This window comes from Leuresthes tenuis, unplaced genomic scaffold (genome assembly GCF_036924035.1).
Source record: "Leuresthes tenuis unplaced genomic scaffold, fLeuTen1.0.hap1 SCAF_17, whole genome shotgun sequence".
Classification (NCBI taxonomy): domain Eukaryota; kingdom Metazoa; phylum Chordata; class Actinopteri; order Atheriniformes; family Atherinopsidae; genus Leuresthes; species Leuresthes tenuis.
Genome location: NW_027325371.1, coordinates 3,602,035 through 3,616,368, shown reverse-complemented (window position 1 = coordinate 3,616,368; position 14,334 = coordinate 3,602,035). Strand labels below are relative to the sequence as shown.

General features: G+C 45.4%; 1 protein-coding gene across 5 annotated transcripts in view; it reads left to right on the top strand.

Annotated features, from left to right (window-relative positions):
• The window catches only part of rbfox3a (RNA binding fox-1 homolog 3a), a 445,121-nt gene that overhangs the window by 348,085 nt on the left and 82,702 nt on the right, over window positions 1–14,334 (top strand). The window contains exon 1 of one of the 5 annotated variants that reach the window (XM_072368745.1): window positions 11,821–12,188. The exons of the other annotated variants lie outside the window; for them this stretch is intronic. Within the exon in view, the coding sequence (XP_072224846.1) occupies window positions 12,063–12,188 (126 nt within the window). The 5' untranslated portion in view covers window positions 11,821–12,062. Of the gene's footprint in view, window positions 1–11,820; window positions 12,189–14,334 lie in introns of those variants that run through there. 5 annotated transcript variants of the gene reach the window in all.

Genomic DNA, 14,334 nt, shown 5'->3' with positions numbered 1-14,334 from the left:
CTGCAGAGCCTCTTCCTGCTCAGTGCCTCTCCCAAATTTTCAGAACTGCTCGCAAAGAAAGGTTTTCAGTGGAAGAAGAAAAGTAGTGAACAAATCTCTCGTGTGAAGACACCTTTTCTGTCTGTTGGAGGCCATTATCGCTTGTTCTACCACCATATGTGTTTGTTTTGCTCTCAAATACTGCAGAGAATTAAATACACACTGCTACTAAGCAGCATACTGTTCCTCTTTTTCATGAAAAAACCCCCAACCAAGACCAGCAGAAGTACTCCACAGCCAGCTAACATCCTGCATTGATGAAAAAAACGTCTTATTGTCAGTAAATTACTTAAAAACAGCACTAAAATAGTGTTGTGTGTCCAAAGCTTGCTGCACTCACGACTCAGTCCCTTTTATATCCAGCCTGCAGACCCAAATACTCAATTCAACATCAAATGTGGATTAATCCACGGGGAAAATAGTCCCCAATAAATGCACAATTTCCTCCTGTTCAAACAATATTTGCTAAACTTAAAACAGTGAGCAACAGTTATATAATATATATACATCACCTTCACCCCAACATCTGCCCCAACAATCTCCTGAAAGGCTTTTTATAAGGATTACTTCTGGTATTTTATAGCTTTGATTTCCTGAAAAGTGATTAAAACTGTACATGGGGGTGTGAGTCACGACGAAAGGTGGATGGGGCCTGCTCCGACCAATCAGAGTGCAGCATCCTTAGCTTCAGGTGAAAATCACTCCACCGCCTGCTTCAGGGGGGCTTTAAAGTTATTGGTTTAAAAGATAAAAACATTCATGTTGGAGCTGGTCCAGGAGAAGCTAATTCGCTGCTCCAATCAGCTGCTAAAGTCTAATGAATAAAGAGACATGTATCACTCCCTTTCTCCTTAACAGTTTGATTGCACTAGTTTTTCAGGCTAGATGAGGAGAAAGCATAGCATCGTCATGTCATACTGTACATCAGTAAAAAGGAACCACCTGTTTTAGTGGAACATTTAGATCCATGGAGGTGGAAACTGGAGTAATGAGCAAGTTTTTAATTAGTTAAAAAACATCCACCACTGAACTTCGGGAAAAAAGGAGCTGTTTTTAGGTTAATTCAGTCTTTCGTCTGATCAGTTTGTCATACAGATCGTTGCTCAGTTGTGTTTGATTGTCTTTAAGTTGAGACTCATTAGGCAGAGCACAGGGAGACCCTCCGCCCCCATCTTCTCCCACAAAAGAAGCTTCCTTTTATCAACGCTTTTGTTTACACGGGATGTGCCAAATGCAGGCTTTAGTGTCACATTTGTCTGAGTTTTTGGCACTTTAACCGAGCTTGTACTTCAGCTGAACTTATTATCAGCCATTTTGAGGCTGTTCCTCATTTTGCCAGTCATTTACTTATTTTTGAGGCGATGTCATCTTCATGTAGCGGCGCTCTGCGTGGAGCTTTGATCATATTTTGTACAAACAGATTTAGGAAACAAAGAAGAGGTGCTGCGGGTTTCTGTAGAACGCTGCCGTTTGTAAATATTAAATGAGGGGGAAGAATTGTTTTAGCGTTTAGCAAAAGGAGATGTTCTTGAAGGGGCCAAACAGAATAAAATATCACCTTTTTTTTTTAGCCTTTTTACAATTCTGTTGACAAATTATCTTATGGAGTGGGCGTCGATGAGCTCGGAGGACTTCTGATGTTTGCACAGTTCGGCTGAAGAAGGAAAATAATGAACAATTAGCTCCAGAATTGAAACCGAGAGATATCAGTTAAGTGGAGTATATCAAGGCCCACCTCTGGATAATGTGTGGCAGTTTAGAAATGATCCAATATGGCTGATGCATCAGCTCAGCCTCCCCATTGTCTCCCACCCTCAACAAACCCCCTCCCTCGCTCTTCCGCTCCCCATAATGCAGTGCAGCTTTTGTTCACTCATTCTTTTAACCGTTTCTTTGGCTGCGAGTTGTCACGGTGGGACAAATTAAGGAAGCGGTAATAGGGTTATGTCAAGTAGACGGAGGTGCTGGCTCTGTGTGGATGCCTCCCTCCCTCTGTCTCTGTGAAAGGTTACTGCACTCACTGGGTTTAGTCTCCCCCGCTGTAATGAGAAAGGCAAAAGACAAGCCTCTATCAGTCCTGCAACACCTACTGACAGATAGCGTTTGGAGACTGGAGAAAAAGAAGCATTAGGGAAAGAGCGAGTGAGCGTCACAGGAAGTAATACAGAAACATGAGCATGACTGATCACAACAGACGCGCTTGACCAGGAAAAGCAATCCCTCTCGCCAAAGGTGCTGCTCCCCAACATTTACCTATGTGACACCTTCACGTGCGCGTATGTGTGTTTGTAATTTCCTCAGATATCACGGCCCCAACAGGGCAGCATTAAAATCAGACATCTTGTAAAATATTGAGCAGCGTTCCGGTTCAGAATAATATTACATCCATGCCTCCCACTCAGAGATATTACACTCACATTTCTTTCACCTCCTTTGGGCGGATTTTCTGAAATCTCTTCCAGCCGCCGTCGTTCCCGGGCAGAAGTCCGAGGAAAATCTGTATGAATGTGAGAGTCCCTGTAGCTACGTTGTGATGGCTGTGAAATGGCAGCAATGCAGGAGACGGCGGGGTCACTACGTGATGTGGTCAGAGGGCACGCTCGGATCTTAGGTAACAACAGCAGGCACCTCATTCTTCACAGGAGGGTTTTATAGCCTGGCAGGTTCCTACAGCCAGAGACACACCGACAGAGATGCAAACACTGAGGGAAACACGTTGGGACTCAGGCAGAGGCACACACCCACACAAACTTTATATTTAGAGCTTCTATTTAAGTTGCACTTCTCAAAACATGAGAGCTTACCAAACGCTAAAAAAAAAGAGAGCTACATAACACAGCATTCAGCAGTCAGATTCATCAGGAGGTAACAAATAGTATTTAGGAGGCATTCAAAGTGATGGAAAAGATGGAAAAGACTGACTTTGACCGCATTGGTTGAGAGAAATCCTTAAAAGCCACATATGATCCTGATTTACTAAAATATATATATTTATGTATCTTTAAACCTCTCTCTGGCAAGGCCAGTTCTGCTCTGATTGGTCCAAAGCTGCCAAACATCCAGCCGGGGGTTTGGCCTGAGTTTGTCATGAAGTAAAGAAGGAAAAGTCTGGACCGAACGAGGCGTTTCAGGCAGCTTCGGGAGCAGCGTCCCTGAGATGCAAAACTGTGAAGTAAACACCGTAAGAATCATAACATGAGCTCCTCTAAGTCTTTCATCCCATGGATCACTCATTACTCTGCATGGTGTTGCAGAGTTGGTCATTTCCAGCACAAACACGTGTTTGTTTTTGAGTAAAACGCCTTAGAAACATGTTTGCTCACCATTTCGTGGGAATGTGTGTAATTTCAAAGACTCGTCAAAATGCTGCAGACCCTCTTTCTCTCCCAGCAAGCTTGTTTCTTCCTCCTGTACAAAATGTTACACGCAGTAAACTTCTGTTAGCATTTACACTCAGCTTCAGTGTAACTGCAGAGACGTGCAAATAAAAGAAAAGAAAATGCACAAAAGTGAGTTTACGGACACAAACGGCAACTTTGCAAAACTGCAGATGCAAAAATAAATGTGAAAAGTTTCATGAATATAGATGCTGAGCAAAGCCCTCATAAATCACTTAAATCTGTTTAAAACAAACATTCATCTGATGTTCCCGGAGGTGTTGGAAGCTGGTCAAAACACGCCAAAGTTTAATTTTTCACTTAAACCGGTGATTATATTTGAGTAACTGATCAATCTTTGAATGGGTTACATGTGAAAAACAGCCAGAGCTAACAGAGCTTTCATATTTCTCATCAGAGCAACAATTCAACGCCTCAAAAAGCTGCTGTCATCCCCATAAGTAGATCAAAGGTAAAACGAGCGTGGGCACGATTTAAGATGAATAATATTTGTGGTATCAGGATTTTTTTTTTCTTTTTTCCAAGCCGGATAAACACAAACATCAACACCTCATTCGATGCGACAAATTGTCTCCACAATGATCCCCTTCGATGATTTTTACCTGCAGTTTGGTTCGGGGTGAGAGCATCGATACATGAGACAGACGCACAGATGAGTTTCCAACAAATGCACGTTTAGCACGAGCAGTGGAGGCATGTCAGATGCTGTGAGTTGCACATGTTCACACATTGGCTAACACCTCCCGGCCCTGCTGTGGTTTGTTACGCTCCATTCTAATATGATATGTGTGTGCAGGAGGCCGCTGTGGCCCAGTGCGTCTGACAGTATTGATGTACCATTTCTCACCTGCCGCTGCTAAATATGAGAGCATGGTAGCTGCAGTGTGAACCCCTGACCCCTCTGGGAGACACACCGGCATTCACAGTTGTGGGAAATAGGTCTCTGGTTCCCTAAATGCCTGTTTAGAGTAATGGTCAAAGGTATGCCTGCTGGAAGGGAACATTACTGGGCATGACCAATCTGCTCCCAAATGGAATACACTTTATGTCACTGCACCAATCTATGTAATTGACTTGGCGTTGGGCTGAAGCCATTATGGTTAAGGGTGCTTTTTTCCCCCCTTTTTTAAACAGAACGTCAATGAAAACTGAAACGCACGAGGATGGTGGATTCTGAGAATGATTGCTTTGGACAGATTTGAATTGTGGGACATTTTGGCCATAAAGAACACCTGATATGTGTAATGTGCTTGTCAAGCAGCACATCCTGTCTGGTGTCTCCACACTCGGGGTCCAAAGTACTGCTGGTGTGCACAGCTTCCCGGGAGTATTTAATCTCGCTGCTGAATCGAGGGCCGATTTAGGCGTGGGACAACAGGTGAATGCAATTAACTAGATGGCAGAGGAGGGAAGCGGCAGCTCTGGGGACCCCAAGGATTGGATTTGAGAACATTGGTCTGACTTATTGATTGGTACTAAACTTAGCAATGGCATGATTACAGTACTGCTTGGTTGGTGTGTGTGTGGTCGTGCACCTCCGGTTAAAATGGAGTTATATGGGAGGATTCACTCATGCAAGCAGATTCTTGACGGTTTGACCTGACTTTCTGGATTTAATGATGTTTTATTCTCATAGAATATTTCATCTTAAAGATAAGGAACGTATTCTATGCTGGTTTAGAAATAATCAGATTTTAAATTACAAATAGATGTTTCTACATGGGAAATCTTTTCCCAGATGCCTTGTGTTTTACAGTAAGTTGGTGGTTTGGATGTGGCTGCCTCACTATCTCGAGTGCACATTGTTTTGTGCATTAGTAAAGCACATTTAGTTAATCACTTTGCCTTGCAGGAATCCTGTGAATACAATATTACCTTCGCCCCTAACGGTCTAATTCTGTCCAACTGAGGATAGTAAAGGGAGAACTACATCTAAACACAACAGCCCGACTCCTGACCTCATACCAGGATTAAAGCAAAGCACAAAGGGACACTTGTATGGAGAACTGCTTGAAATGTAATCTCCATCTCCGTTTGCCTTCTCCTCCTCTGAAAATCTACTAATTTAGACCTTGTGGCAGTAACAGCATTGTAATATACTGTTCTTACAGGCTGTAAATGTGTGTCGTTTTGTGTTAGTCTGAAGCACAAGAGCAAAGAAGTCACAAACTATTTAAATTGTCTGGTCTAAAGGACTTTTGTAGGTGTAATCATAGGCCGTAACTTAAAGATGGACGTTAAAGTACAGTAACTGATTGCACTGGCTCCGACAGTCTCCCATTCAAACAGCACTGAAAGTCAATGAATTTTTCCCAAGTCATTACAGTGAAGGTTTCATTAGTTAGATTCACTCCTTCTGATCAAAGTTCTGCTGATGCTTTAGAAACTAATTCCTTAATTAAATAGATTTGAGGCCCCACAGATATGTACTTTTGTCCAATCAGGTTTAAAGTCTCACGCTGCAGTTCGACCCTTTTGTCTAAATATGGCCGCCTCTCCGAAAAGACCAAGATGGCGAGGCTTCAAATCGGCAATTCACACACACCACCGGCCGCAGCCATCTTTTATATGCAGTCCTATAAGTGTAATGGAGAGTTTAAAGCCACAGGACGAGAGGCACTTTTGTCATTTTAAATTCCAACAGAATTATACATATGCACATATAACTCTCTGAGCATCTTTTGTTTCACTTGTCTTCATTTCCTTTCTGCTACAAAGCTCAGCGACAGCTCCACTCCTTAAAGACAAAATGGGGGATTGCATGTTTGCACGCTGACACATTAGCCTCCCCGCGTACATTCAGGAGTCCCACGCTTACATGCACTATGTGACATCTTTCCCAAGAGCGACTCTTGCCGCCACTAAATTTTTCATCATTGATCTGATGTGATTTCCATGCTTGGCCGTCTCTCTGCCCTGTCAGCTCTCTCTCGATCATAGCATCTCCCGGCCTAGAGGGCTAACGGGGCGTGAGCAGTCGCCCCCGTTTGGTTTCTTCCCACCGAGCCTCAACAGAACTCTTCCCTGTCTTCCACCCACCACCTCGGGCTACTGCACGCGCCTGGGCGCTTTGTAGCCACAAGCATGCCAGACCTTTGGATGAGAGGCTGGTAAAACGCTCGATGTATTGACACCGACTGTCCACTGCCATAAAGCTCCATCAACCCCCTCCTTTTCTGCCTTGTCAAAGCAGCTGCAGCAGTGCCTCGGTGTGTGTGTGAGAGTGTTTTGGGTGTAGACATTGTGGCATGGAGGGTTGATATATGACTGTGTGGGAGGCAGAGTCACTACCCGTCGGCTTCCACGCTGCCTCCTCCAATAGAAGCTTTCGAAATGTCCTAATATCTGGCCAGAGCTCAGTGAGCGATGGCCAGAGCCAACCTGCTGATCTTAGCACCGGGTGCATTAGTTTGCCATAAAGAAGCCGTGATTGTGAAACGCAGCAGGCGAAAACATATGAGGATGAATGACACCATATAAAAGCCAAGCTCTGTTTCAAAATCCATTAGAGGCAAGTGCCTTAGCTCCAAACGCAGCAAAAGCCAGGGCCCTGCATCCTATCCACGCAGCCATTTGAAGCATGGATCGCAGATCACTCTAACGGTTCCTCCCCTAACTGTCCATTTAATCAAAATTTTTAATCAATGCATTAGTAGATGACAGGTTCGAGGACAGAAAAAGCATACTTCATTCGGTGCCAGCTATTGGCATCCAACGATAGGTGAGAGATGAATGCAGCTCATTTGGTGCGAAGACAGAAGAAGAGCGCTCGCATTCCTGTGGATCACATGTGTGATTGTGTGCTACTTTCTCTTTGTGTTTGTACGCACTTCCATGAAAGCTCCAGCCTCCCCCTGCGGACTGCCTCCTAATTACTCAGATCTGCGCTCAAAGTGAAGAAATAATGAACGAGAGCTTTAATTATGCCTCCAGACAAAGGATCCCTGATGCCTCCACAACACCGCTGGCACGCTGAGATGGGTGAGGGCAGGTTAAACAGGAAGCCACTCCTCTGGGTACGGAGAGCTGGTCAGCCTTGAATGCCTGTAACCTGACATGATGCTGTGAAGTGCAGATATGGAAGGGGAGGCTTTTAAAAAAAAAAGATGAGCAACATAGGTTTGTTATCTCTAACAGATATGACACAACCTTTAATTAGTGAGGATCCCTGAAGCTCTGGGCCTGAGATATAATCAGCGGACCTTTAGCGAGAGCACAACCCCCGGCTCTGTTGGTACCCTCGGGGCACGCCGATCGAGGCGTCCTCGCGCTCCCTTCTACAGCGGGGTTGGCTGGCACTCCGGCGATGCCAGATAATGAGGAAGCCTGTCATAGGGGCACTTCAAGGGTGCCCCTCAAAAGGCATTAGAGCTTCTTAACAAAACCCACCATCACCAGATACTACGGCTTTGTTTTCTTTGGAGAGCTTCTGCAGGGTTCAGCTCCTGTAACTAACGGACAGAGTGTCCCATAGTTACACATATTTGCAAAGTTTGAACACGTGCATGACGTTGCACTATGTCCAGTCTGACCTGTTTGTGCTGTTCAAACTCTGGTTGTCGTCCTGATGGGGGAGCTGTGTCCATGTTGAAGCACAGAGTGCAGTGGTGGGAAGTAACCGGTGCAACCCTGCTTCTACTCTGTTACGTTCAGGGAGGAAATATTACACTTTTAACACCTCACACTCACTCTGCAGGCAATTTAAACCGATTATCATGTTGCAGACGCATGTATGATGGGAAAAACCACTGACAAAGTGCCACAAACGTTGTGTTTTATGTCAGAGAAACTATCATTTTGATCAACAATTAAAGCCATCATTCTCAGAGTGGCTTAAAGTAACATTTAAAGTAAAAAAAACATGTCCGATGAACAGGAATCTGACATCAGGAAGGTGCAAAAAGCTGAATTTCTTCCTCTCAGACGGATTCACTGGCAAAGGCGTCGCTTTTTTGTATTTTTTCAGACAGTTTTTCAGACAAGTGATCGTAAAAACTAGCATAACTTGTCTAAAGTTGATAGTTTAAGGACAGCTGCAGCAACTTCAGTGCCATGGAATTTCATTATTACTGGTATAAAGTTAAATTAACTGCACTTTGCTCACAGTCTCGCCAACTAAATGAGATCCTTCGAGATGCTTTGCATCTATTTTTCACAAGCGGTTGAGAAATCATCGCTTGATCAACTAAAACTGATGTTTCCATTGAAGCTTTATTAAAACGACTTGAAATTTCCTTAAAAGTTGCACGTTATAATCTAAAAAAACCCTATACTACATCTATAATTGCAGCACCGACTCCGCTTGTTGTCTCCAGTAAAGATGAAGGACAGAAAGGGAACCTGGTAGCGTTTCATGTTGTTAAAGAATGAATAAAACTTCAATGCTTTACATGTTGGGTCAGTAAAACTGGACAAAAGACAGCAGTTACATCTGAAAGTGTCCTGTTTTTACCTGATGCTACAGTTGTTAGAGAATAGTTTAATCAGCCTGCATTAAAGCACCAACATTACAGTTATAATACCCTATATTCTGCAGATTTAGAGCCTTTAAAAGATTCTGCTGCACTTTTGCTTTCAGGGATTATTTTACATTTATTGGCACTCTTGAGTGAAGCAGTTGAAGGATCTGAATACTCAGAGTGATGGGAGTTAAGGGAAATAAACAGTCATCTCTTATGATGATTAGTGCGAGTGCGCTGTATTGATCAGCGGTCATACGATAAACAGTGGAGAACTGGAATGTGCCGCCAATCGTTTGGGCCCCATTAGGCGTCGCTTGCATTGCCTTTGATTATTGCTGACTGTGCTCTCAGTGCACGTGATGGCTTTTTACTGCGAGAACTGCTGCTTCCGACCTTTTTCTGAGGAGCACATTAAAATAACACCGGCTCTTGTCTCACCAAAGCTCAATCTTGTATACAGCGACGGATGTATTAGTGGATGTTTTTGAGGGGAGATTAGACCAGGTTTAAAAGCTTGTAATGCCTCAAACCAGCAGAGACTCGACACAAACGTGCACACGTGTGCACGCGTGTGCACGAGTCCTCCCTCAGGGGTAAATCCTGTTCTGTAGCAGGCCGGTAACACAGGCTCAGAAGACAGACGTGACTGTTGCCAGTGACAGTGATGATGATGGTGATTGTGGTAATAATGATTATGCTGATTATTACGGGCCTGCCACAGGGATGTGGTGATTGCACGGCAAGAAGAAAAAGAGGAAGACAAAGGGCGACGGTGACAAAAAAAACAACAAAGATGATGATTAAGATCACTTTTTTTTGTCTTTTGGTGATCAGCTGTGAGGTGTTCGCAGCCGTTGTTGATCTTTCATTAATTGGCAGAGCCACGGCGTGGGGAGTTAACTGAGGATATCTCTGCTGCGTTTGAGGGCTTTGATTTCACATGACAAAAAGAAAAGGCACCGTTGAGAACATTCCAGCAACTCCCTTTGAAGGGAGTGATCTGGCAGTGCTCATTTGAATTATTAACTGGGTGAGACAGACAGACTTGGTGGAAAAGGGAGCAAATGAGCGAGAGACAGAAAAACACACAGATGGACAGACAGGGAGATGGATTCCCATCTTTAGCAGGCGAAGCGCTCAGCCTAAACCACATCAGATATCTGTGACGACTGATCTTTTGCATCAAACAGTCAGGCCAATTATTCCCAACCAGAATGTATACTTGCAAGATGGCTGCCGGTGAGGTGAGCTTTTATTTGAATTAATGATGTTTTATTATTCAGTTTTCACTCTTTGGAGAACATGAAATTGTAGAATGAATGCGTAATTACAGGCCAGCCCTCCCCCTGCTGCCTGCTTATTTAATCTGCGAGGGGGGAGGGTGTCCCGGGGAAAGTGGGTTCCCCGCTGTGGTCGTGAAGCGTCTCCCGCGGACGGACCCCCATTATAACGGAGAAATTCCAGGTAGAAAAGAGTCAAAAGCTGCAACAACAGTGTAATCCCATGCAACCGTAACAGAACCAGCCACACAAATGATTCTGACAGGCCCGTCTAAGCATTCACAAGAACATCCAGTGCACAGAAGCATGTTCAAGTTGACTCACAAAGCCTGTGCAGCTGCATCAATCTCCTCCACACTCGTCGCCTATTTTGTGGTATTGCTCGCGATGCCATTATTCTGGCTCTGGCATAGGAAGATAACATCCCTGTTCTTAATCCTGCCTACAGAGCTCAGATTGTCTTTGTTGTGTTTTTCAACTGGGGAAACAGCCATAAATGAGCACAACACCAGACCTATTTGAATCGCTGAGGAAAGAAAGGACAAAAAAAAAAAAAAAAAAGCTGTGCGGACAGTGATTCAGAGGCCTGGAACCGGGCTAAAAATATGCCACCTAAAAGATGGAGTTTGATCGTCCGACTGGCTCACTCTGCATCCATCCCTTTAATTCCTCCTGCTGGTTTCTGGATCTAAAGATAGAGAGAGAGTTGTACATTGTGCAGATTCTAATCCCCTCAGGGACAAATTTGTGATTTTGGCCTTGATGAATAAAACATGTCTTGACTTTGACTGTATTAACAAGAATTACAAGCTCAAGAGTAACTCTACCTTGTTGTACCACGGTGATGACCCATGTTCCTCCAATCTCTGCTGAGGCATCATGGTTATGAAACCACCCCGGATGAGAATTAAGATTGATTTCATGCGTCTCCTCCCTGACTCGTACCTCCACAGCCAAACGATGCTCGTGACGTAATGAGCCCATCTTGTACATTCTCTTTGTCTGTTCCTTTTAAAGCCGAATCAAACGGAATTAATCAGAAAGATACATTAAAAGGAAGTGTTTCTTGTACAGTTTAGCGTGCGCTGCAGTGCACGCTTGGCTGGGTGCGTGTTTACCCCTCAGTAGATGCCGATGAGGAGAGATTTCACGGCTGGGCCTAATAACAGCCTGTTTCTGTTTTAATGCCTTTCCTCTGGCTTCAGATACACGCCATGCGTGCCGTACAGTTTGTGTCCTTGAGTTTGCACGCACAGGCGGAGGAGCGGGAGGTGGCGCCGGCCACCGAGGGGGTGTGTGTTTGCGGGGTTGGGGGGTGCAATTAAAAGGCAGCATGCGGTGTCCCACGAGGTGCTAATGCCCAGGATCAGCTGTTCTAATGTCATTCACATCCCCTCTGCTATTCAGCCGGCCCGTTTGATGTATGAATCCACCAGGGACTTCATCAGCCCCCCCCCCCTACCACCACTACTGCCACCTCTTTCATACCCCCACCCTAACCTACCCAACCCCTTGTCGGCTCTACAACCCCTCCTCCTCCTCCTCAGCTTGCACAGAACCTCCCCTTCTGTGTCTGAATGCTTATGTTGGCTTTTATCGCACACAAAGTAAACAGAGTCGCGGCAGGGATAGTGAGAAAGCCAGGCAGAGAGAGAGTGCAGCAGCGATAAAGGTGGAACGTGCACATTGTCTGCGCGCCCATCGCCTCCCCGCCACATCTTCAGTAGAGACACAAAAGCCAGCAAAGGGGAGATTTAAAAGGCGAGAGGAGAGGCAGAGGAAAGGAAGTGATCCGAGGAGAGACAGAGAGGCAGAGAGAGAGAGTGAGTGGGAGCGCGATTCAGAGGAAGAAAGACAGAAGAGCGAAAGGATCTCCCTGCTAAATGCGCAAAGCGTCCCGTCACCACACGCTGAGCTCCATGGCCAACTCCGGCTGTCTGCTGCTCTCCGGCTCCGGGATGCTGCCTCACTCGCTCCAGTGTCCCCCTGCCTTCCTCTACCTGCCCGAGGTAAGAATGAATGAAGCTCGCTATGTCCACCCCCCCCTCTCCGCTCACTCTCTATCCCTTCCTTTCATTTCTCTGTGCGCTCCTCAGCGGCACGTGATAGCATCGCGCTCGCTTTGTGTTGTGTTACCACGAGTGCTTCACACCCCCCCTCCCACCTAACCCCTGACCCCCTCAACCTGCCTTAAAACGGGGGCCAGGGGGAGTCTGATTCCATCCTCCGAACCATCCTGCTCTTCCTCTGCTCCATGCTAATTCCTGAGTGAAATTAAAGCAGTCAATTACTGTGACGTGGGATCGCGGCGTGTTTGTGTACATCAGTCGTTTCATGACTCATTGTGCTGGGAAATGTTTTCTCGGTCAGTCTGTTGTCGTCTGTCACTTCTCAGCTGCTCACATTCAGCCGTGTTGCTGTGACACCGCATTTTTAAAAAAAAACCTTCCTTCATCTCGACTTTTTATGCAAATGGCTGCCAACTTTTTCCTTTCATTTAGGAGAACACACACCTTGGGTTTTTACGCATGTGTGGTGACTAAATCCTGAGTGTGTCACCTAATCTGAACCCCAACATTTATGTTTAATTCATGTTTGTGTTTTTTTAACATGACATTTAATTCAAGCCCCTGAAATTTAAAAGTTGGACCTGTGAGGCCTGCTGGCATTTGAATTATTCTGCACATTTTTCTGTGACAAAAATCTCAATTTTTCACTTTTTCGATTGTTAACTTAAGACTTTAGCAGGTGAACTCGTGCTTTTTTTTAGCTTAAATCACAGCGTCGCACTCGTGAAATGAAGCTGGAACTTATGTGGAGAATTAAGGCCCACAGAACGAAATGAAAGCACTTTGAATAATTATATCTTGCTCTGCAAATTAACATCGATTTTCCCTTCTTCTTATTTTTTGTCCTCCTTTGGAAATTGATTCCGTCACTGATCCCCTCGTTTTGTGAAACCCAAAGGCTGCAATTTTCTAAAGGCAGGTGAAAAAATCAACAACAAGGTGACTCCTCAGAGCCCGTGTGCCTGTCTGTCTGCTGAATTATTCACATGTTTTAATTCAGCGAGGTGGCGGCGGCGGCGCTGTGAGTGCTGGGATGATGGGTGGGCGTCTGGATGGGGGTCGAGCGTCCAATTTTGTTTTTACTACCGGCCGCATGTGTTGCAGTAAACAGTGTGTTACTGCAGTGATTGAGGGGGGGAAATAATGGAGAATGCTAACGATGGAACTCCTGCACTCCTCATTTTGGACCACACGCCCCCCCCCCCTCTGCTCCCTCAACATCATGGTAATGGCCTTCACCCCCTCCCACCCATCTGTCCAGATCGGGCACACCCCACCAGCCTGGCGGGGATGGGGCATTTGGACGACCAGGTGCCACCAACTGTAGACGAGCCAAAGCCATCTCCAGAAACTCACTAAAAATGTGCAAATTTTTACTGCTTTTAAACACAGAGGAGAGCGTTTCAGCAAATATAATTTCACCGGAGTGGGGTCACTCTCCGGATACGATCTTTTATATCACAAATCTTTTTGCCAAAAGCCTCCTGAGCTCCTTTCCACCTGTGAAAATATCAGTAAACTGAGTGGGTTTACCATCCACTACATCCCTGTTACATCCAAATCCTCAGGATGAGCAGCAAGCCTCTGGAGTCGGTGTGTGTGTGTACGCCTGGCTGTGTGTGTGTTTACATCCACAGTCCTTTAAAAGTCCAAGACAGCTGAAATTGAAACTTCCTGTGTGCTATTTTCATGAAACATCCCTTTCTGTTTCAAACCCCTTTAATGTCTCAGCAGCTTTTGTTCTTTTTGCTCTTCTGTGTCTTTTTTCTTCTTTCCGGTAAATCCTCGCCCTGCAGCGCTGCGAGGGGAAACAACCCCTCTGAATCACACCGTGGCCGGCGTCTCTCCCCCACCTTCCTCCCACATCACCCATCCTTCGTAGCATGCTGCCCGTGTCCCCCCCCCCACCCACCCCACCACCTCTCCTCCCCTCGCCACAGTGCAGGACTGCAGCATCGGCTCATGTAAGATGACAGCCAGTGAACAGAAGGGGAATAGATTGAGGTGATAGCCTCTGCCTCACAGTTTGTTTGCATTTCAAATAAGACACTGTATTAAGTTGGGCTCTGAACAGCTTTGCTTATTA